Here is a 23652-nt window from a genome sequence, read left to right as displayed (position 1 = left end):
TTTAAGATTTTTGCGACAGTGGTCCTTTAAGAAACACACTATATATAATATATATATTTACTGTGTATTGGTATATAGCCCTCCCTCCCAGTGATGCCTAGGCTGTTTAGCTATGTGGAATTCTGCTCCCAGAGCATTCTGGGAGATCAGGTATTCCTTGTACTACCTTCAGACTTCTCAAAAACAAACATTCCACAAATCTGCACCTGACCTGACTAAAGATGACACCATCTGTGATAAATTTCAGGGTGTAAGTCAGGGAGAGGATAAATTTACAATGGGCAAACACTGACAAAATAACTTATAAATGAATATTGTTTTTTTTTTAAAAAAAAAAGCAATTTTATTCATTGTTGTTTTTCACTACAGTTAATGGGCAGGTTATAGTTACATAGTCATTTGGGTTGAAAAAAGACATGCGTCCATCGAGTTCAACCAGAAAACAAAGTACAACACCAGCCTGCTCCCTCATATATCCCTGTTGATCCAGATATAGTGGAATAGGATCCAGATATAGTGGAACAGGAGTTATTGGAGAACTCTCCTGCGTAGTGAGCTCATTAAAACTTTATACTCCAGAAAACCTACAATAATTACTTTTGCTTTCACCAGGCACAGGCCTCATCTTTTGCCTGCCATGCGTGCCCTCATCCTCTGCCCACAGTTCAGGTTGGCCTAGGAGGAGTGAGAAAACTGTTGAGCAGCTCCCTGGGCTCTGCCTGCCGTGCACCCTCTGCCTGCCGTGCCGGGCGCCCCGGGCCTCTGCCATGCCGTTGCGCGCCCTGGGTCTCTGCCTGCCGTAGCAGTGTTTGCCCTCGTGATGGGATAGGAGTGAGTAGACTGTTGAGTAGTTTCCACAGCTCTAAGCCTCTGCTTGCTGGTGCAGTTTTTGCCCTTGCGACAGGCTAGAAGGAGTGAGTAGATTATTCAACAGCTTCCCAATACAGGAACTGATACCGACTTTTTCTTTCTGTTTAAATCCTCCGGGATTGATGAGTGAACTTGACTTTACAAGTTCACTTGTCCTTTTAAATTGTAAAAAAATGTCACCATAAAGTCTGCTCAGTAATAATTTAATCCTTGCTTGGAATATGACAGCTTACTATCAATCATTCAAGGCAGCTAAGTGTTCCATTGTAGCATAACATAATGGAGGAGATGGGGCTGGCCTGTATCTCAGCACTGCCATCCATCACCTATCTGGAGAGACCAGTGCACGGCTCAGGTCTGGCCTGTCACTTTATTACATTACATTCTATCTCTTTACAGCTGAACTGAACAGGCAGACTGTTAAATACATACTGAAGCTCCGTGTATGGTAAATATCTGGCCTGGTTCTGCGGAGTCAGTCCTGTAATACAGCAAGCTCAATGACATCGTACAATATGCTATATAAAGAGGCTGCGTCACACAATGAAGTCCCAGTACATTATATACGAAGTACAGTAGAATCCCTTTATAGTAAACTCCAAACGAGTGGGCATAGTAGTTCACTATATCAGAAATTGTCATACTCAAGCACATAAAGTAAACTACAGTATAGTACTAGTACTGTATCTTAACCTCCACAGCGGTATTGATGGATTTACATGTCAATACAAAACATGCTGTGACCAGTATTGATATGCATACACATTAATACTATCCTGCACTGTATACTTGACCCTTGCTTGACACATTTTGGCAAGTTACAGGAAAAAAAAGGTTATGAAAATTTGGATCACTTTTTGCACAGAAATCCTGGGGAAATTGAATGCCAGGGAGGTTAAATGACAACTGAAGTGAGAAGTATATGGAGGCTGTCATATTTATTTCCTTTTTAAACAATACCAGTTGCCTGGCAGCCCTGCTGATCTATTTGGCTGCAGTAGTGTCTGAATAACACCAGAAACAAGCATGCAGCTAATCTTGTCAGAACTGACATTAATAGTCAGCATAGGAGCAGAGGCATAGGGGAATGCATAGGAGCGGAGGCATAGGGGAATGCATAGGAGCGGAGGCATAGGGGAATGCATAGGAGCGGAGGCATAGGGGAATGCATAGGAGCGGAGGCATAGGGGAATGCATAGGAGCGGAGGCATAGGGGAATGCATAGGAGCGGAGGCATAGGGGAATGCATAGGAGCGGAGGCACAGGGGAATGCATAGGAGCGGAGGCACAGGGGAATGCATAGGAGCGGAGGCACAGGGGAATGCATAGGAGCGGAGGCATAGGGGAATGCATAGGAGCGGAGGCATAGGGGAATGCATAGGAGCGGAGGCACAGGGGAATGCATAGGAGCGGAGGCACAGGGGAATGCATAGGAGCGGAGGCATAGGGGAATGCATAGGAGCGGAGGCACAGGGGAATGCATAGGAGCGGAGGCATAGGGGAATGCATAGGAGCGGAGGCATAGGGGAATGCATAGGAGCGGAGGCATAGGGGAATGCATAGGAGCGGAGGCATAGGGGAATGCATAGGAGCGGAGGCATAGGGGAATGCATAGGAGCGGAGGCATAGGGGAATGCATAGGAGCGGAGGCATAGGGGAATGCATAGGAGCGGAGGCATAGGGGAATGCATAGGAGCGGAGGCATAGGGGAATGCATAGGAGCGGAGGCATAGGGGAATGCATAGGAGCGGAGGCACAGGGGAATGCATAGGAGCGGAGGCACAGGGGAATGCATAGGAGCGGAGGCACAGGGGAATGCATAGGAGCGGAGGCACAGGGGAATGCATAGGAGCGGAGGCACAGGGGAATGCATAGGAGCGGAGGCACAGGGGAATGCATAGGAGCGGAGGCACAGGGGAATGCATAGGAGCGGAGGCATAGGGGAATGCATAGGAGCGGAGGCATAGGGGAATGCATAGGAGCGGAGGCACAGGGGAATGCATAGGAGCGGAGGCACAGGGGAATGCATAGGAGCGGAGGCACAGGGGAATGCATAGGAGCGGAGGCATAGGGGAATGCATAGGAGCGGAGGCATAGGGGAATGCATAGGAGCGGAGGCATAGGGGAATGCATAGGAGCGGAGGCATAGGGGAATGCATAGGAGCGGAGGCACAGGGGAATGCATAGGAGCGGAGGCATAGGGGAATGCATAGGAGCGGAGGCATAGGGGAATGCATAGGAGCGGAGGCACAGGGGAATGCATAGGAGCGGAGGCACAGGGGAATGCATAGGAGCGGAGGCACAGGGGAATGCATAGGAGCGGAGGCATAGGGGAATGCATAGGAGCGGAGGCACAGGGGAATGCATAGGAGCGGAGGCACAGGGGAATGCATAGGAGCGGAGGCACAGGGGAATGCATAGGAGCGGAGGCATAGGGGAATGCATAGGAGCGGAGGCATAGGGGAATGCATAGGAGCGGAGGCATAGGGGAATGCATAGGAGCGGAGGCATAGGGGAATGCATAGGAGCGGAGGCATAGGGGAATGCATAGGAGCGGAGGCATAGGGGAATGCATAGGAGCGGAGGCATAGGGGAATGCATAGGAGCGGAGGCATAGGGGAATGCATAGGAGCGGAGGCATAGGGGAATGCATAGGAGCGGAGGCACAGGGGAATGCATAGGAGCGGAGGCACAGGGGAATGCATAGGAGCGGAGGCACAGGGGAATGCATAGGAGCGGAGGCACAGGGGAATGCATAGGAGCAGAGGCATAGGGGAATGCATAGGAGCGGAGGCACAGGGGAATGCATAGGAGCGGAGGCACAGGGGAATGCATAGGAGCGGAGGCACAGGGGAATGCATAGGAGCGGAGGCACAGGGGAATGCATAGGAGCGGAGGCACAGGGGAATGCATAGGAGCGGAGGCACAGGGGAATGCATAGGAGCGGAGGCACAGGGGAATGCATAGGAGCGGAGGCACAGGGGAATGCATAGGAGCGGAGGCACAGGGGAATGCATAGGAGCGGAGGCACAGGGGAATGCATAGGAGCGGAGGCACAGGGGAATGCATAGGGGAATGCAAACACACTGGGAACAGAAGGGGGGACTATGCAGGGAATCACTGATGTATCGGCGGGTGTTCGTAAGTTGGGAATTACCTGCATTTGCTGTATAAGACACGAGCCATATGCAATTAAACTATTTCACATGAGTTTTCTCCTAGGTGATATTTTCACAACTTGTCAATAAAATGCCCTTTAAGCAACCAGCAAGCAAGAAAAAACACAGAATATTTTGATTGCACTTCTTCACCTACTTTTTAGGTATTTTTTTAATTGCAGAGTACTTAAAGAGGTACTCCAGTGAAAATAATTTAATAAAAAAAAGTGCTTCATTTTTACAATAGTTATGTATAAATGATTTAGTCAATGTTTGCTCATTGTAAAATCTTTCCTCTCCCAGATTCACATTCTGACATGTATTACATGGTGACATTGTTACTGTGGGCAAGTTATGTAGCTGTTTCTAGCTGCTCTGGCTGTTACAGACAGCTTTAAACAGCCATTTCCTGTCTGTGAACATTGTTACATTGTAGCAGTTTGCCAGCAGTACCGCGGTATTCAGAGCCTCTTGTGGGAGGGGTTTCAGCACAAAATTAGTCACCCAGCGCCCCCTGATGGTCTGTTTGTGAAAATCATTCTATTTCTCATGTAAAAGGGGGTATCAGCTACTGATTGGGATAAAGTTCAATTCTTGGTTGGAGTTTCTCTTTAAACGTTATTTTAAAGAAAAGATAAAAAATTATTTCCTAGGAGAAAATTCTGGTAAAAAAGTGAATTTCATATGGGCCAGGGACTTTTTCTCCCCAGAAAAAGTGTGTCTTACACAGCAGCAAATACAGTAGTTCAATATGCAGGAATTTGCATGCAATAATCACGCAACAGCTTACACAGGAAGCATAGATCTCACCAGTTTATGCAGGTACAGTGCTGATAGTGTGCTCCTATGTCCACATTTCTGTGCAGCCTGGATGATGCTGTAGTGTAGCAGCCATGCACACGCTAGTCACAGATTACAGGCAGTCCCCTCAGTAATCAGGAAGCAGCTTACACAGGAAGCATAGATCTAACCAGTTTATGCAGGTACAGTGCTGATAGTGTGCTCCTATGTCCACATTTCTGTGCAGCCTGGATGATGCTGTAGCGTTGCAGCCATGCATACGCTAGTTACAGATGACAGGCAATCCCCTCAGCAATCAGGCAGCAGCTTACACCTGAAGCATAGATCTAACCAGTTTATGCAGGTACAGTGCTGATAGTGTGCTCCTATGTCCACATTTCTGTGCAGCCTGGATGATGCTGTAGTGTAGCAGCCATGCATACGCTAGTTACAGATGACAGGCAATCCCCTCAGCAATCAGGCAGCAGCTTACACCTGAAGCATAGCTTCGCACTGGCTGGTGCTTTTGAGGTAATCCACGCAGGCCCAGAGTAGTGTGCAGATGGCGAGCCAGGCTACAAGTGGCTGCCAGCTCACCCACGGGTCATGGGTCTCCGACTGACGTATGACACATGCTCACACCCACGTTCCACTATAGCCAGATACAGAATACCGCAGGGGTCAAAAAACAGGTTTACTATTACAGAAGTTCTATTATATCAGAGTTTACTATACCAGGTGATTCTCCCATATGGTGCTTAGCTGGGATTTGGACACATTTACTATTATGAGTTTATATTGTATATGATGGTCAACATAACATCCTGGGTTTCCACATAGATCAGCTCCACAGCTTTACACAAATACACATCAATGTCTTGGACTGGAGGGAAAGGACAGCTGTCACCACACCCCTTATTTTAAACTTGCCGTCCTCTGGCCTAGCGCCTTGGGACATTTAAAGGGCCATCCCTCACCTCTCTTTCTCCTCTTAGACCACCTTGCACCGGTATGTAACCTCTTCTCTCGAGTCTTTACTACACATAGACTATAGTGCTTCATTATTGTGTTTCATTATTGTGCTGCCATTATTTTATACATATGTAAATCCTCATCCATTCCAGGAGGCGGGGATAGACTCCAGGGCTGCCGTGCCAGTGCTGCTGGAACAAGGCTTCATGCCGGACATAGGAAAGTTTGCCGTCTATTCAGACAACATGGTTCTTGGCAGCTTCCTGGATGGCGTCATTTTATACATGACTTGGAGCTTTGCAAACTTCAATAAGGAAAAAGAGGTAACTGGAATTATTACTCTTTAACAGGAAATCTGAGCTGAGAGGGATTGAATCCCTCCGTACACTAGGCACAGATTTTCCACAGATTGCAGCATCCTGATTCCCCCATCGGTGTCTCCTTCCCTCTTGGGGTCATGCAGAGTAGGCAGCAGAACTTGCACTCCGCCTATCCGCCACCCCCCAGCACTTCTCACTGTGGCCGTTTTCACATCAGAAACTGCCGTTTTCGTTTCGGTGCATTTGGAAATTACCGTGGCAATGCACAGTAATCTCGCTTATGGAAGCTAGCCAAGCAGGAAGTGGGGCCCTCTAGCGCTCACTTCCTGTGTCAGAATTAGGAAGTGTATTGTCAAAATACGCTTCTGTGCAAATGTGAGCGGAAAACAGTTCAAAAGATCTCCAGAGCCATAGACTTGCATGACTTCCAGTCACCGTGGGTCAATGCTGATAAAGCACTGTTGTCGTTGTGGTAAATTCACTACTTCCGCCACATCACACCGCAAGGCCCCATAGGTTTTAAAGGGAAGGTCCAAGCAAAATAAAAAAATGAGTTTCACTTACCTGGGGCTTCTACCAGCCCCATGCAGCCATCCTGTGCCCTCGTAGTCACTCACTGCTTCTCCAGTCCCTCGCTGGCAGCTTTCCGACCTCGGAGGTCGGCGGGCCGCATTGCGTACATTTTTACGCATTCCCACTAGTGCATTACTGGTCCAATGCGTAAAAATGTACGCATTGAACCAGTAATGCGTAAAAATGTATGTGTTAATGTTCTTGCACTAGCGGGAATGCGTAAAAACGTACGCAATGCGGCCCGCTGACCTCCGAGGTCGGCAAGCTTCCAGCGGGGGACTGGAGCAGCAGTGAGTGACTACGAGGGCACAGGATGGCTGCATGGGGCTGGTAGAAGCCCCAGGTAAGAGAAACTCATTTTTTTATTTTGCTTGAACCTTTCCTTTAATGACTAGTGATGGCTAACCTTGGCACTCCAGCTGTGGGGTGGAACTACAAGTCCCATGAGGCATTGCAATACTCTGACAGCTCTAAGTATAACTCGGGGAGGCGAAGGCATGATGGAGAGAATATGGTTATAGATGGGTGTAAGCTCTGCTGCCAAAACTGCACGTCGGTCATCCCATAATCTAACATCGCTACCACCCCGCTGCCGATCAGGCGATGTCTTCTGTCTCTCATGATCCACTTATTTCTACGATTTCCATAGGAAATATCGATAAGTGTGGAGCCACTTTTAAAGTGAACCTGAGACAGAATAAGGAAAAGACTCTATAATAGCCCCCAGTAATAAGGCTTCAGTTGTGCCAGTGTGGCCGCTCTGTGCATGCACGGCTCAGTACTATCTGTGCAGAATGCTCACAGCATGCGCACAGCGGCCAGACTGGCACAACTAAAGCCCTATTACCTGGGGCTATTACAGAGAAATGGAGCTACCGTTGAGAATGCCGAGGGAGGCAACAGAGTTCATGGGGCTGGAGGAAGCACCATGTAAGTATCGATTCCCTCTCAGATACACTTCCAAGTAGCTATGCATTTGCTGGAGTGTTTAGATTGCTTGAGTAGGGATCCTTCTATAATGTGTGTCTCTGTGCTGTTGTAGGTGGCAGACAGTGTTATTGGCATGCAGTCGACCTCCACTTATAAACATCGTCATGTTGGTTTGTGTCGATTGCAACTTTCTGATGGATCATCAGAACTTGTGGAGCTGGAGAGCCCTGGACAGTATGCAAGGTAATACCACCCATTAGATGAGCAGTGGCACTGCTCAATGTTAGATGGTCAGTGACATGCTAATCATTCAATCATTATGGTAATTTCCTGATTTCAGCATCAGAAACACTTCCTATAGCTATATATAACTGTATATGGTATTTAGCCCCGCCCTCCCAGTGATGCTTAGCCTAGGCCATTATTGGTGGTAGTGTGGAATAAATACTGTGCTAGCTGGCAGCCTTTTCAACTGTGAATTTTCCTTCCTTGTAGCTACGTCAGGGCTGCAGTTGCCTGGTGCCGATGGCTGGATGAGCGGTCACAAAGTACATTGCCAGCAGCTCCCATTGCTGCAGAGCATTGGTAGGTGATTTGGGGAGGGGTGGAGCATTTGGTACAGTTGCTAGGACTACAAATACAGGATACAGAGCAGACATTGTTAAAGACTTCCTCGTGCTAACGCTGCTCTTCTCTCCAGGTCTGTAGAAGCTGAACTCAAGAAAATCCAAAGGTTCCAGTGTATCCTTTCAAGAGAGTGTGTGTGTGTGCCTCATGCCCCCCCCCCCATCCCTTTCCCCAATTGCAGCAGATGCGTCAATAGCCTTTAGGTTGCCAGTGCATCTGTAAAGCAATCCCTCCCTGGCTGCAGTCCTCATACATTTGTATGAGGCTTTAGGGCTCGTCTCCATATGCATGCTTTCGTGCGCGCTTATGGAATCGTGGTTGCAGGGACAGCAGACAATGGATAGACTGCAGTGTCTGCTATTTCCATTCATGCGCGGCGATTTAATGCTGAATCACCGAGCATGGTTTTGCTGCGTTTCGGGGCACTTCAGCCCGCGATTCCATCCCATTCATAAATGGGATCGCAAGCCCCGCCCCACCTCCCGCCGGGAGTGACACAGCTCTGTGCTGCATGGTAACAAGTCCTTAGACCTACAGCCCTGTGACCCCAAGTGTGTGTGTGTGTTTTTTTTTTTTTTTTCTTCTCCTCCTTAGCGAGGCAACTATGTAAGCACAGAGGAAGACATTTAAAGGACCACCTTAGCAGAGTAAAGTGAGCAGTTAAAACATGACAGAACCAACAGGATTTTGACTAGTCTATCTCCTCATGGGGGATCCTCAGGGTTTTCTTTGTTTTCAAAAGCATTTCCTGAATGGCAGTTGCAAAGTCTAACTTACAAAATAGTGTGCAAGTGATAAGGGAGGCTGGGGGGTATCTTGCTATTTAGCAATTAAACTGCTGCTCAGAAAATGCTGTCGAAAACCAAGAAACCTCTAAAGCTACGTACACACATGCGACAACGATCGTTCGTTGTGAATGACAAACGAACTTTTAATTGACGAAAGAACGACCTAAGTAAAGTTAGTTTTTAAAGGTGTGTAACGATCTGATCGTTAGAACGAACGTTACATCACAGAAAGCAACTATTGCGCCTGCGCATAAAAATAAAAAGTTCCATGGAGAAATAGTGAAATGCGCATGTCAAGCCTAGTACGAACGATCGTTTCCAATGATGTACTACTTTTGCAAACGATCGTCGTTGGAAAAAATCCGCCAAGATAGATCGTTTGTTTTTAACGATCTAGTTTGTCCGTCGTTAGACTTAATGGTGGTTGGCTGCTTTTTTTTTTTTAAACGATCGTCGTTTGAAATGATCGCGGAACGATCGTTTCAAACGACTATAGTCGCATGTGTGTACGCACCTTAAGAATCCCCATGAGGAGATGGACTAGTCCAAAAGCTGTCGGTTCTGGCAGATTTTTTTGTGGTGTGCACGTACAGCTGCAGGTGTGTACTTGCATATGCACCTGTGGGCAGCAGCTTAGTGCAGTGGTTGTGGTGTGTGCGATCGATTCTCAAAAGAATCTGGGGTTCCCTGGTAACTTTTTGTATTGGAAGATCAGTGAAATGTATTATTTTACACTTAAAGGGACTCCGAGCTGAATCTAGTTTTATAGTATTTTACACACACACGCACACACACACGCACACACTGCACACACGCATACACACACACACGGCTTTCTCCAGCTCCAATCGCTCCCACGCCGCCGTCCTCCACTCCCCGCAGCTTCGGTACCGGGTCCTGTCACTTCCAGCAGTCGCGGCCAGTCTGACGTAAGTGAAGTGCGCTGTTTGCTTATCTCCAGCAGCCTCTGGAGAGATACGTAGAGGGCGCACTTCTCCTGCGTAGACTGGCCTCGACTGACAGAAGTGATGGGACCCGGTACCAGAGCTGCGGGCAGCGGAGGACGGCAGTGTGGGAGCGATCGGAGCGGATGGGGCCGAAGAAAGCACCAGGTATGTTTAAAACTTTTTAATGGATTCAGCTCTGGTACACTTTAAAGAGGACCTAAATGTTTCCACAGGAGAGAAGGAAAACACAGAGATACCCACCCTATATAGGCTATCATTCATAAAGCATTCCCGCATGCGCAAATGCTAAAAACAGCTGACTTTACCGAGCACATAGCAAAATCTGTATTCATAAAGGCTGTTTCCGCATGAAAAGCTGACATTCCTGAGCAGAGCGATAAATTACCGCCTTGTGCGGTGATTATCTTACCAAATGTAACAAAATATCCATTCATAAAGATTAGAGCAAGCGGAATGCGGACGGGAAATACCGCTCCCTTGGAAGTAGCGATAAGCATGGAGACAGACCTCCCAAGCAGCAGCAGAGAGAGCAGCGCAGGGAGGGACTCAGGCAGCTTCTCTGTTTCCGCAAGCCTACCGACAGCCTAGAGCGGAAAATCTCTGCACTGCTATCGCAACTGGCAACATTTTAATGAATGAGCAGCCAGAAGTCTAAAATACCGAAAGCGGTGTTTCCCCCATGGATTTACTTTACCGACCACACTTTTATGAATGATAGCCAATGTATCTTATGTTAAACATGCATGCGTGTAACTAACTTTTTTTTTTTTAGATGAATTGCGCCCTCCGTTGCCCTGAGAAATGTATACATTTTCTGCGGTAAGCTTCGGTAGGGGACCTGACCTTGAGGTCGGGCTCCTCAGCGACCCGGAACTGCTTTGGCAACGCAGGCACAGTATAACTATTCTAACTGTGCGGACGCTGGCGCAGAGAGCTTCCAAAGCGTGCATCCGTATGTTCACGCACAGCTGCGCACGCGTACTTAACCCGCCGGAGGAGGGTTTGAGCTTCCTTCGTCAAACGCCAGCTCAAACCCTCCTCCAGCGGCTCAGTATGCATGCGCGGCTGTACCTCAATGTACGGCAGCACGCATTGTAAAACCACTTCCCCCTGCGTTCCACTTAAAGGAACAGGGAAGTTTAGATACTGTGATGGAGATAGTACTTCCGGGGCAGCAAATACAACGGCCAGAATTGCGGAGCCGGTAAAGCTTTGTGGGGGGGGGGGGAAAAATATGCGATCCTGATCAGATGAAGCTTGTGAACAGCGCCAGGTAGGCCTTTTACTTTGACAATATTTTGCCTGATGACTCCTTTAACCACTTTACCCCCGCCCGTACGAATTTCTCCGTTCCTTTTTCCATCCTTTAACCCCCAGGGACGGAGAAATCCGTACTTTCCGCGCTCCTGCCGCTGCCCGTGCTCCCGCTCGCTCTAGCGCGCATTCCCGCGGGTAAACATGCCGCCGGCTGCTCGCCCGGAGATCAATGAATGGGAAAATCCATTCCCGTTCGTTTATCTAAGCCCCGCAATGATCCGCTGCTTTTCCGCTAAGCAGCGCGATCATTGTGAAAAAAAAAACAACTTACCCAGCCTCCTACTACTTCCTCCAAGCGTCCGGAAGGACGCTTGGAGGTCACATTAAACAAAAAGTTACTGGTGCCATCTTGTGGCCAAATAGTAAAACTACCCCCTAAACATTTTTCACATACAAATGAATTAGTTTTACACAAAAAATTAACTCATTACCTCCCACACTCCACATTTTTTTTTTTTTTGGTAATGAATTTTTTTTTTAAATTTACAATTAAAAAAAATACATAAATAGTTACCTTAGGGACTGAACTTTTTAAATATTTATGTCAAGAGGGTACAACACTGTTACTTTATAAACTATGGGCTTGTAATTAGGGATGGATGCAAAACTGAAAAAAATGCACCTTTATTTCCAAATAAAATATTGGCGCCAAACATTGTGATAGGGACATAATTTAAATGGTTTTATAACCGGGACAAAAGGGCAAATACATTTCATGGGTTTTAATTACAGTAGCATGCATTATTTAAAAACTATAATGGCCGAAAACTGAAAAATAATTTTTTCCCACATGTTTCCTATTTTCCCATTAAAACACATTTAGAATAAAATAATTCTTGGCATAATGTCCCACCTAAAGAAAGCCTAATTGGTGGCGGAAAAACAAGATATAGTTCATTTCATTGTGATAAGTAATGATAAAGTTATAGACAAATGAATGGAAGGAGCGCTGAAAGGTGAAAATTGCTCTGGTGGTCAGGGGGTAAAACCCCTCAGTGGTGAAGTGGTTAAAGGTAATCTCCAAGCAAAATAAAATGAGTTTCACTTACCTGGGGCTTCTACCAGCCCCATGCAGCCATCCTGTACCCTCGTAGTCACTCACTGCTGCTCCAGTTTCCCGATGGCAGCTTGCCAACCTCGGAGATCGGCAAGCTGCCAGCGGGGGACTGGAGCAGCAGTGAGTGACTACGAGGGTACAGGATAGCTGCATAGGGCTGGTAGAACCCCCAGGTAAGTGAAACTCATTTTTTTATTTTGCTTGAACCTTCCCTTTAAGGTGTTTTGTTTTTTTGCATTTAAGTGGACCCACAATAAAAATACAAGATTTCAGAAATAAATTCTATTTTCTGAATTATAATAAATAGCAGCCTTTTTTCAGCTGCATGATGACAAATATAAAATATTTTACATTTATTGGAGGAACCCCTCCCTTCCTTTCATATTGCCGGCAAATAATCCGGCAAACTGGTGGAGTAGATGGTGTCCGGCAATGGAGGAACCCTAGTTATGAAAAGAGAAGGGTGAAAAGCATGCACTGAAATGCTCATAGGCTTGAAGGAGTGTTTATTTATCTTTGTACGTGTCAGAGTGGTGCAACTAAATATTTTGAATTAAAAAAAAATGTTTGGTTTGGGTCCGCTTTAACAAGCCCAGTGTAACTCCTAAAGGATTGTGCTCCTCAATAGCAAAGTACCGTAACCATGATAAATAGAGCAAACGTTCATCCGGCTCAGGCATATTAAAATAACCGCACTGTTACATCATTCTTAACAGTATGTCAGCTGTGCTGGAGAGCGGGAGTGCAGGGAGCCGCGGAGGCGATATCAATCTGCCCAGCCGTCCAGGCGCTGATCGCTGCGCTCCAGAGAGGACGGCAGAAATGAATATACAGTCTATCCTGGAGAAGACCTCAAAGGCCATACGCGATATTGACATACTGCTTTCCTCCAGGAAGTAATCTGCTGCAGGAGAGCAAGGCCGAAATATTTATACCGCTAGAGCTGGCAGCATCTGGGTATAAATTGTCTGCAGCGCACTAAATGGAGCCCTGTGCCAGGTGGCAATGTGTCGCTAATAAAGAACGGATGTGCGGTTATCTGTCTCACTGCATTTCTATACGCTGAGTGGGCCTGAACTCCTGCACAAGACATTCGGAAAACACATAGAAATGCACCCTGTATGTATTTAGAGAGTTTAGCCTGTCTAATACCCCCTCATCTGTGACTAATCACAAGTGTAATTTGATCTCGGCTCAGGTATCTCTGCAGCCTTCCATGAAAGTAGACACACTGCAGGATTAGTGGGTGAGAGGGATGGAATATGGAGGCTGCCATAGTCCTTTCCTTTGAGACCATACCAGTTGCTTGGCATCATGCTGATCTTTAACGCATCAATAGTGTCTGAATCGCCCACCTGAAACAAGCATGCGGCAAATCCAGCCAAACATCTGATCTGCATGCTTGTTCAGGGTTTATGGTTAAAAGTATTAGAAACGATCAGCAGGATAGCCAGGCAATCTGCATTATGTAAAAGGAAATACATATGGCTACCCCCATACCCCTCACGCTTCAGATGTCCTTTAAAATCTCTTGCTAAGGCTCCAGACACACGCTAGAGTCAGACTGTGAATTTAGAGACTGCAGGATGGTGGGCTGCTGATCAGATCATTCCTGAAAGTGCGAAGAACCTCTACCGCACATGGGAAAATATTGATGAATTAGCACAGTGAAGTGTAAAATACCGAATGCGGTATTTTAAGGACTGGGGTTTTGTTATCGAACAGCCTTTGAAGAATTGAAGCCATATAGTGTGAAATTTGCCACATGTAAGTACTTCAAATGGATCGATCATTAATATTTCGGTAATTTGGTACAAATCTAACTGCGGCGCTTATCAGAAGCACTAGGAAGGCTCACTGTACACGGACCATAACTTCTGTCTTTTACCTTTGTTGGGACACTGCACTGTGCATGCGCCGACTGGCTGCGAATGGCCAAACATAAGGGCCTGCTAACGGAGGAACGTCGAGGTGGAGGAAGACGGCGTGGGAACGATTGGTGAGCAGGGGGCTGGAGGAAGCCCCAGGAATGTACAGTATACATTTTTTATTATTGTTTGTCTCAGGTAGAGGTTAACTCACAGCTGCACTGCAGCAAGTTGAATGGGGGCAGGGATGATTTCCAAGCTTAATCACGAGTGATAACTCGTGATTCAAATGAGGATTAATTACAGCAGCTGAGCGGCGGGGATTGGAAGGGTTATTTACTCATAAATCCGCGTCCTCCCTGTGCTCCATATAGCTCCATGCGTCCTAATAGTAGCGTTCCAAGCCTCGCTGCCATCACATCCTCCTCCTAGCCTGAAGTGATTAGGGCCCATTTACATATAATCAGTTGGTATGTGTTTTTTCCATAGCAGTGCATTGTGAAAAAGATTTCAGTTAAAATGCGTTAAAGAGACACTGAAGCGAGACTAAATCTCGCTTCAGGTCTTATATATAGCAGGGGCACGTGTGCCCCTGCTAAAACGCCGCTATCCCGCGGCTTAACGGGGGTCCCTTCACCCCCAACCCACCCCCCGCAAAAGTTGGTCGGAAAATGGTCGCTCGTATTCTTCTTCCTGGAGGCAGGGCTAACGGCTGCAGCCCTGCCTCCAGTCGTGTCTATCAGACGCGCATCGCCGCCTCTCCCCCGCCCCTCTCAGTGAAGGAAGACTGAGAGGGGCGGGGGAGAGGCGGAGATACGCGTCTGACAGACGCGCATGGGGCAGGGCTGCGGCGGTTAGCCCTGCCCCAACCAGGAAGCGCTCCTCCGCTGCACGGAGGGGGTTTGGGGGGACAGGGACCCCCGTTAAGCCGCGCTATAGCGGCGTTTTAGCAGGGGCACGCATGCCCCTGCTAGCTATGAGGTCTGAAGCGAGATCTATTCTCGCTTCAGACTCTCTTTAAGTGTGAAAGGTGCCATAGGAAAACATGGGCATTACTTTGAAAATCCGTTTTCATTCAGTTATAACTGAGACCAACTGAATAAGTGTAAGGGTGCGTTTCCACTAACGTGAATTCGCATGTGTTCCCCGCATGCGAATTCGCATAACCAATAAAAGTGAATGCGCCTGTGTCCACTTATCAGGAAAACGGAGCGTTTTGTTGTGCAGGAAAAATCTGCACAGCAGAGCCATCCGAATTCGGACACCGCACACACCGCATGCGATTCGCATACAATGTATTTAATAGGGAATTCGCATGGCGTTTTTGTATTTTGTACTGCCATGGTAAATTTCGCACACAGCGTCATCCATGCGAAATCGTATACGAATTTGCGGTAAAATTCACATACAACCGGATGCGATTTCGCTCCTGCATGCGAATTCGTCTGCGGCGATTCCCCACCGCACTAGTGGAAACGCACCCTAAAAGGGCCCTTACTAGTGATTAAGCTCGGAGATCATCCCTGCATGGGGGTTGCACATGGGCTGTGATGAGACATATGGTGTGATAGTTGCTAGGAACCAGGAAAGTAAAGAACAGCTAAGCTCAAAAGGAAATGTTTGTAATATATTACACAGAGGTTTGAATGTCAGTGATATATGCATATCATTTTAACTAAAAGGGAGCATTAGACTTTAAAGAGAGTGGTGTTCTACCCTGGCACTCCTTTTCCTATGCAGCTTTAAGGGACACCTGAAGTGAGAGGTATATGGAGGCTGCCATATTTATTTCCTTTTAAGCAATACTTGTTGCCTGGCTGTCCTGTGGATACTCTGCCTCTAAAGGTGGGTACACACATCAGATAAAAGTTGTTGGAAAATGATAGCTCACAGACCAATTTTACCCCCTTCCATGTAGTATGAGAGCCATACTCTACACAGTCTATTCTATGGAGCTGAACTCCACATCAGACAGAAATCTTTGCAAGATGCTGCACACAAAGATGCTGTACACATTCAACAGATCAGTATCTGCAAAAGATCTGTTCCTGCAAAATGCATTCATAGTCTATGATATCTGCAGATCCTCATACACACCTTGTTTAATGGACATTCATCTGCAGATCAGATCCACCAGGATGGATCTTCAGATCTGCAGATGATTGCCAGATATGCAGATGAATGTCTGTTAAACAAGGTGTGTATGAGGATCGGCAGATATCATAGACTATGAATGCATTTTGCAGGAACAGATCTTTTGCAGATACTGATCTGTTGCATGTGTACAGCATCTTTGTGTGCAGCATCCTGCAAAGATTTCTGTCTGATGGGGAGTTCAGCTCCATAGAATAGACTGTGAAGCTATGGCTCTCATACTACATGGAAGGGGGTAAAATTGGTCTGTGAGCTATCATTTTCCAAAAACTTATATGATGTGTGTACCCACCTTAGGCCTCTTGCACACTGCACACGATTCAGATTCCGCTTTTTAATCAGTTTTTACATCCGATTCAGATTCTGATTTGCAGTTTGCTCCCTGCACACTGCAAATCGGAATCGGATGTAAAAACTGATTAAAAAGCGGAATCTGAATCGGAATCGCGTGCAGTATGCAAGAGGCCTATACTTTCAGACATAGACCCTGAACAAGCATGCAGCAGATCAGGTGTTTGACATTATTGTCAGTTCACACAGGATTATCTGCATACTTGTTTCTGGTATTATTCAGACACTGCTGCAGCCAAATAGATCAGCAAGGCTGCCAGGCAACTGGTATTACTCAAGAGGAAATAAATATGACAGCCCCCATATTTTTCTCACTTCAGTTGTCTTCATGGAGAGCTAAACAGGAAGGGCAACTAGCGATAATGGCTCCTGCATTTTGTGCAGTTGTTCTGTAGGAAATCGTGTTTTTGTTTTTTTGTTATTTTTTGCATAAAAATGACACTTTAAAAAGAAACTTCAAAAATATGTAACATGATTTACTATGTAATCCTATAATGTACTTATTTAAGAATGGCTAGATGTATTTTATTTACAGACAATAAAAATACCTTTTTTTGTTTTTATTCCTTTTTATTTTTAATTGTATGTTCTCCCCGTGTCTGTGAGGGTTTCCTCTGGGCACTCCAGTTTTCTCCCACATCCCAAAAATATACAGATTAGTTAATTGACTTCCCCCTAATCTGGCCCTAGCCTACGATACACATGCAATACATACATACATACATACATACATACATACATACATACATACATACATACATACAGGGAGTGCACAATTATTAGGCAAATGAGTATTTTGACCACATCATCCTCTTTATGCATGTTGTCTTACTCCAAGCTGTATAGACTCGAAAGCCTACTACCAATTAAGCATATTAGGTGATGTGCATCTCTGTAATAAGGGGTGTGGTCTAATGATATCAACACCCTATATCAAGTGTGCATAATTATTAGGCAACTTCCTTTCCTTTGGCAAACTGGGTCAAAAGAAGGACTTGACAGGCTCAGAAAGGTCAAAAATAGTGAGATATCTTGCAAAGGGACGCAGCACTCTTAAAATGACAAAGCTTCTGAAGCGTGATCATCGAACAATCAAGCGTTTCATTCAAAATAGTCAACAGGGTCGCAAGAAGCATGTGGAAAAACCAAGGCACAAAATAACTGCCCATGAACTGAGAAAAGTCAAGCGTGCAGCTGCCAAGATGCCACTTGCCACCAGTTTGGCCATATTTCAGAGCTGCAACATCACTGGAGTGTCCAAAAGCACAAGGTGTGCAATACTCAGAGACATGGCCAAGGTAAGAAAGGCTGAAAGACGACCACCACTGAACAAGACACACAAGCTGAAACGTCAAGACTGGGCCAAGAAATATCTCAAGACTGATTTTTCTAAGGTTTTATGGACTGATGAAATGAGAGTGAGTCTTGGTGGGCCAGATGAATGGGCCCGTGGCTGGATTGGTAAAGGGCAGAGAGCTCCAGTCCGACTCAGACGCCAGCAAGGTGGAGGTGGAATACTGGTTTGTGCTGGTATCAGGGCCGGCCAGCTCATAAAGCGAGGTGAAACATTTGCCTCAGGCGGCACATCTGGGGGGGGCGGCACCCGCCTGTCCGTGGGTGGGGGGCCGCCCACCGAGCTGGAGGAGTAGCGGGCAGAAAGGGGGTATTGGGCCTAGCGGTGGGGAGGGGGGTCGGACCTCCCCCTCCCTCGCCTGGGTCCCCTGATCTGCGCTCCCCTCCAGCTGAAAATAGTTAAGTTCCAGCTTATAGATAAGAGGCAACGGGCGGGGATCACTCACCTTTTCCGTGTTCCAGCGAGCGCTCCACTGACGTCACTTCCTGCAACGCCGCCCATTCATTGAGAACAATTCATTGGTTGTTCAATAATAAAATTATTCCTCAAAAATACCACTTGCCTAATAATTCTGCACTCCCTGTAGACATGACTATGGTAGGGATTAGATTGTGGGCCCCTCTGGGGGACAGTTAGTGACAAGCCTGTATACTCTACAGTGCTGCAGAAGATGTTGGCGCTTTATAAATAATAATAATAATACTACCACGTGGAAGTGGAAAAATTGGCCAATCAACATTAGATGTGTGTACCAGGCTTAATTCACTAACCTTTTAGCAATCCTCGCTATATTTTACTATGATCCAAGTTCGTTTATTTATAAACCGCCAACATATTACGCAGTGCTGGTCATTAGTTAAGGTTACAGACAATATTTAGGGGTGACATACGCAATATGACAATACAGGAATACTTGTAAACCAGGTCACGCAGCACAGTATGAGTACAAGGTAATGCTTAGTCACTGGATGGGAGCATGGAGATTAGGCAAGTCAAGTTCACTCAAATTCATAGGATGGGTGTACAGTAATGGAGGTGTGTGAACAGGTACGAGACATGAGGAGGACACTGCCAAAGGCTTACAATCTAGAGGGAGAGGTCGGGACACGAAAGGTAGTGGACCAAAGTTTAGCTGTGGTTTTACAGCACCAGTGAGGGGTGGTAGGCCAGAGTGTTAAGGTGTGTTTTGAAGGCCTTCTGGAGGATGTTGGAGGAGGCAATGGGGGAGGAGGGGAGGGAGTTTCATAGTGTTGGAGCAGCTCTTGAGAAGTCCTGAAGGCGTGCATGGTACTGGGTGATCCGGGGGACGGTCAGGCGAAGTTCATTAGAGAAGCGGAGTGAGCGGCAAGGTGTGTACATCTGAGTAAGATTGTAAATGTAGGTTGAGCAGGTTTTGTGGACATACCTGTAGGCCATTCAATCGAAAGAATTGCACACCTATAGTAGAGCAGTGCTGGTCCTGGAACCCGTAGCAGCGATAATCCAACAGTCAAGAGGGATCCGCACACAGTCTTCAAGGAACAACATGGTTTTATTGTTCCAATGCACACATATACACACCAAATCGTCACAGCCGACGATCGTTTCGAGGCCAATCAGGTCCCCCTTATCAAGGCATAAGCAGACAACATATACAACCACCAGTGTGAACAAACCCCCTATATTTAATAAAGATACAATTGGTGCAGCACCCTAACTGCCACTGCAGTGGGCGGACTGTCACTCATGTCAAACAATTCAAAATTATTGGTGGAATGACCAGTCCGCTTACCTGTCAACGTAGTCTATAGCAGGACAGTGACAGCTGCAGCAGACATTGCCCTGAAAAGTGGGTGTGGTCAGTGCACTGATGATGGCTCTCTTGTCCATTAATGGTCCATAGAGAGTCCGTAGGGTCTGTTGCTTAGCAACACCTATGCCGGAGAAGCGCCCACTAATAGCATCATGCCACCAAAGCAACCAGTGCCTCTCCATTGGTGCGTCCCCGAAAGCCGGTCACATGGTCTATGATGACATTGGTCACATGGACCAATTGCTGCTGTCAGTGTCGTACTGCACAAGCCCTGCCCATCCACATCACACGTGAGTGCTGGGTGGGCATGTGCAACCATGCTCTGCACAAGAGGCGGAACAATGGGAGGAGGTGAACGACTCCACTGCTGCTATGGAAATGCCTAAACAAAAGGGGATATCGTGGTAACTAACGACACAGCTGAAGTGTTGCCGTGATATCCCTAGACTTTGCCGCTTAAAGGGGAACTGAAGAGAGAGGTATATGGAGGCTGTCATGTTTATTTCCTTTTAATCAATACCAGTTGCCTGGCAGCCCTGCTGGTCTATTTCTCTGCAGTCGTATCTGATTAAAACCAGAAACAAGCATGCAGATAGTCTTGTCAGATCAGACTTATAAGTCTAAACCACTGAAACACCTGATCTGCTGCATGCTTGTTCAGGGGCTATGGCTAATAGTATTAGAGGCAGAGGATCAGCAGGGCTGCCAGGCAACTGGTATTGTCTAAAAGGAAATAAACATGACAGCCTCCATATACCTCTCTCTTCAGTTCCCCTTTAAAGCTGATCTGGTCTCACCTGCACATTGTGATGTGCTGTCACAATTGGTCCATGTGTCTAATGTCATCATGGACCATGTGGTGGAAAGGTCAGGGGTGTGGCGGTAGATCTGGGTGTCATCTGCATACAGATGATATTTAAAAAAAACCATGGAGTTGTGAAAACATTTGTTCCCCATGAACACACATTTAAAGAGAGTCTGAAGCGAGAATAGATCTCGCTTCAGACCTCATAGCTAGCAGGGGCATGCGTGCCCCTGCTAAAACGCCGCTATAGCGCGGCTTAACGGGGGTCCCTGTCCCCCCAAACCCCCTCCGAGCAGCGGGGGAGCGCTTCCTGGTTGGGGCAGGGCTAACCGCCGCAGCCCTGCCCCATGCGCGTCTGTCAGACGCGTACCTCCGCCTCTCTCCCGCCCCTCTCAGTCTTCCTTCACTGAGAGGGGCGGGGGAGAGGCGGCGATGCGCGTCTGATAGACGCGACTGGAGGCAGGGCTGCAGCCGTTAGCCCTGCCTCCAGGAAGATCAGGTCCAGCGACCTTTTTTCCGACCCTGGTTTGCGGGGGGTGGGTTGGGGGTGAAGGGACCCCCGTTAAGCCGCGGGATAGCGGCGTTTTAGCAGGGGCACACGTGCCCCTGCTATATATAAGACCTGAAGCGAGATTTAGTCTCGCTTCAGTGTCTCTTTAAAGAGACTGAAGTCTCTAAAAAAAATTCATTTTATTTAATAAATGTGTTTAATACTTTAGCCCTAACTAAACCGCCGCTATACACTCCTAAATCCCCCCTAACTCCCCCCTCCCTCTCCCCTGCAAAATCCACGACTTTCTTGGTCGTGTATTTTGCTGCCCTGTACGCTTCCGTGTGAGGCAAGGCTATGAGCTGCAGCCCTGCCTCACACGTCTGTCAGCGGCGGATCTCCGCCTCTCCCCCGCCCCTCTCAGTAAAGGAAGACTGAGAGGGGCGGGGGAGAGGTGGCGATCCACCGCTGACAGACACGTGTGAGGCAGGGCTGCGGCTCATAGCCCTGCCTCACACTGAAGCGCTCCCCGTAGTTTGCCCCGGGGAGTTTAGGGGGATTTAGATAGTGTACAGCGTTGGGAATGCGGCAGTTTAGTTAGGGATAAAATATTAAACATATTTTTGAAATAAAAATACGTTTTTTCTAGAGACTTCAGAGTCTCTTTAAGAAAAAAAAATGAAGCAGATTTTCTGGATTGCTTATGTTCTCCAGCCTTAGTAAATCAAGCACCCTGATTACGTGTTGTGTTTGGTTACACTGTGAGTAAAACTTCTTTCATTGAAGTGGACATCTCCCATCCCTGTAATTGGTTTAATGGATGGAGTGCAACAGGGCAGCTGACATGATAAACTGCTAGAAGCACAATACAGTCTCCAGTAATAAGCCACAAAAATAGCTCCTTTCCAATCTCTGCGGTTTAGCTTCACCGTTGAGGAGAAAGGAATATATTTCACAAAGGGGAATGTCCTAACTAATAATGCAGAACGGTAAATACTAATTAGATATCTGGTCTAGGTATTATTTCTATCAAAGAAGAAACCTTTCTCTTTTTCAGAATATGCAGCAAGTAGATGAGGCCGTTTTATATCGGCACTATACTCAAAGTTCATTCCATAATGAAAAATGATTCTATGGAAGCAGACCTGGAACATTACTGATCCTATACACTAACTGGTAGTAAATATGCATGGACTCAGGAGCACCTGTGGGTGACTGCTTAGTGCAGCAGTTGTGGTGTGAGTACAGGTACATCTGTGCAAGCTTAAAGGACCTATGTCGTGAAAAATCTTAAAATTTCAAAGTATATGTAAACACATACAATTAAGAAGTGTGTTCCTTCCAGAGTAAAATGAGCCATAAATTACTTTTCTCCTATGCTGCTGTCACTTATAGTAGGTAGTAGAAATCTGACAGAACCAACAGGTTTTGGACTAGCCCATCTTCTTCTTATGGGGGGTTCACAGGGATTTCTTTATTTTCAAAATGCCCTTAGTGAATGGCAGTTTTTATTGTTCACAACTTTTGACACAATAAAGCTTATTTCTACTTTTTCAATCATGTGATGTGGTGCGGTAATTGATTGGGGATTTTCTTTGTGTAGTTGTCCAATGGCAGTTGCTCCGTCCAACTGCCAAAAAAGTGTACGGGGAGCAGGGAGGCTGTCGTATAAATCTTTTTCAGGGAGTGTCTTTATAAAGACTTAGGGCTCTTTCACACACAGACGTTGCGTTAGAGGGGACGTTAAGGTCGCATGACGTTCTCCTAACGCAACGCATGGTGGTGCTAATGGTGGATGCTAAATAGAGCCGTGTTAGACTGTGGAGGCCACGTGATCTGAACACTCGGCATCATGTGGTCCTGCTAGTGATGTCAGCACAGTTCAGTGAATAATAATTAGCCATGTGCCTACTCACAATAGACATTACTGCGCATGTGTACACAGTCTAACGCAGCTGAATATGAGTATAACGCACAGCACGCTACACTTTCATTTACCGTGCTGCGTTATACTCCAACGCAACGTGGGCACTGTGAACAGCCCATTGATTTACTATTGCTGTGAGTTGGGCTGCGTTACAGGCTGCTGTAACATGTGCCTGTAACGTCCAACTGTGAAAGCAGCCTAAAGGCTGCGAATCCCCTATGGAGAGATGGACTAGCCCAAAATCTGTTGGTAATGTCAGATTTCTACTACCTACTGTAAGTGACAGCAACATAGGAGAAAAGTAATTTGTGGCTCATTTCACTCCGGAAGAAATGTACTTCTTATTTGTATGTATTTAAAAATTTTGCAACAGTTCTTCTTTAAAGAGACTCAGAGATGAGCCAACATAAAGATTTTTTACTTACCCTGGGCTTCCTCCAGCCTCATATGCACGGATGTGTCCCTCGCCGTCCTCCCGCTTTTCCTCCGTCTGCAATCAGCCCCGGTAACTGTCTCAGTCGGCTTCAGTCTGGGTCTTCTGCTCATGCACG

The 23652-nt window shown here is 46.7% G+C and overlaps 1 protein-coding gene across 1 annotated transcript in view; it reads left to right on the top strand.

Moving 5' to 3' along the window:
- Window positions 1-13398, top strand: part of C1H5orf34 (chromosome 1 C5orf34 homolog) — a 44633-nt gene extending 31235 nt beyond the window's left edge. The window contains exons 8-12 of the mRNA XM_068251209.1: window positions 5933-6103; window positions 7716-7846; window positions 8099-8188; window positions 8304-8344; window positions 13085-13398. Coding sequence (XP_068107310.1) covers window positions 5933-6103; window positions 7716-7846; window positions 8099-8188; window positions 8304-8344; window positions 13085-13260 — 609 coding nt within the window. The 3' untranslated portion in view covers window positions 13261-13398. The remainder of the gene's footprint in view (window positions 1-5932; window positions 6104-7715; window positions 7847-8098; window positions 8189-8303; window positions 8345-13084) is intronic.
- The last annotated feature ends 10254 nt before the right edge of the window (window positions 13399-23652 follow it).

Source organism: Hyperolius riggenbachi, chromosome 1, assembly GCF_040937935.1.
Source record: "Hyperolius riggenbachi isolate aHypRig1 chromosome 1, aHypRig1.pri, whole genome shotgun sequence".
In the NCBI taxonomy this organism is placed as follows: domain Eukaryota; kingdom Metazoa; phylum Chordata; class Amphibia; order Anura; family Hyperoliidae; genus Hyperolius; species Hyperolius riggenbachi.
Note: the sequence above shows the minus strand (reverse complement) of the source record. Positions and strands in the feature narration are given on the sequence as shown.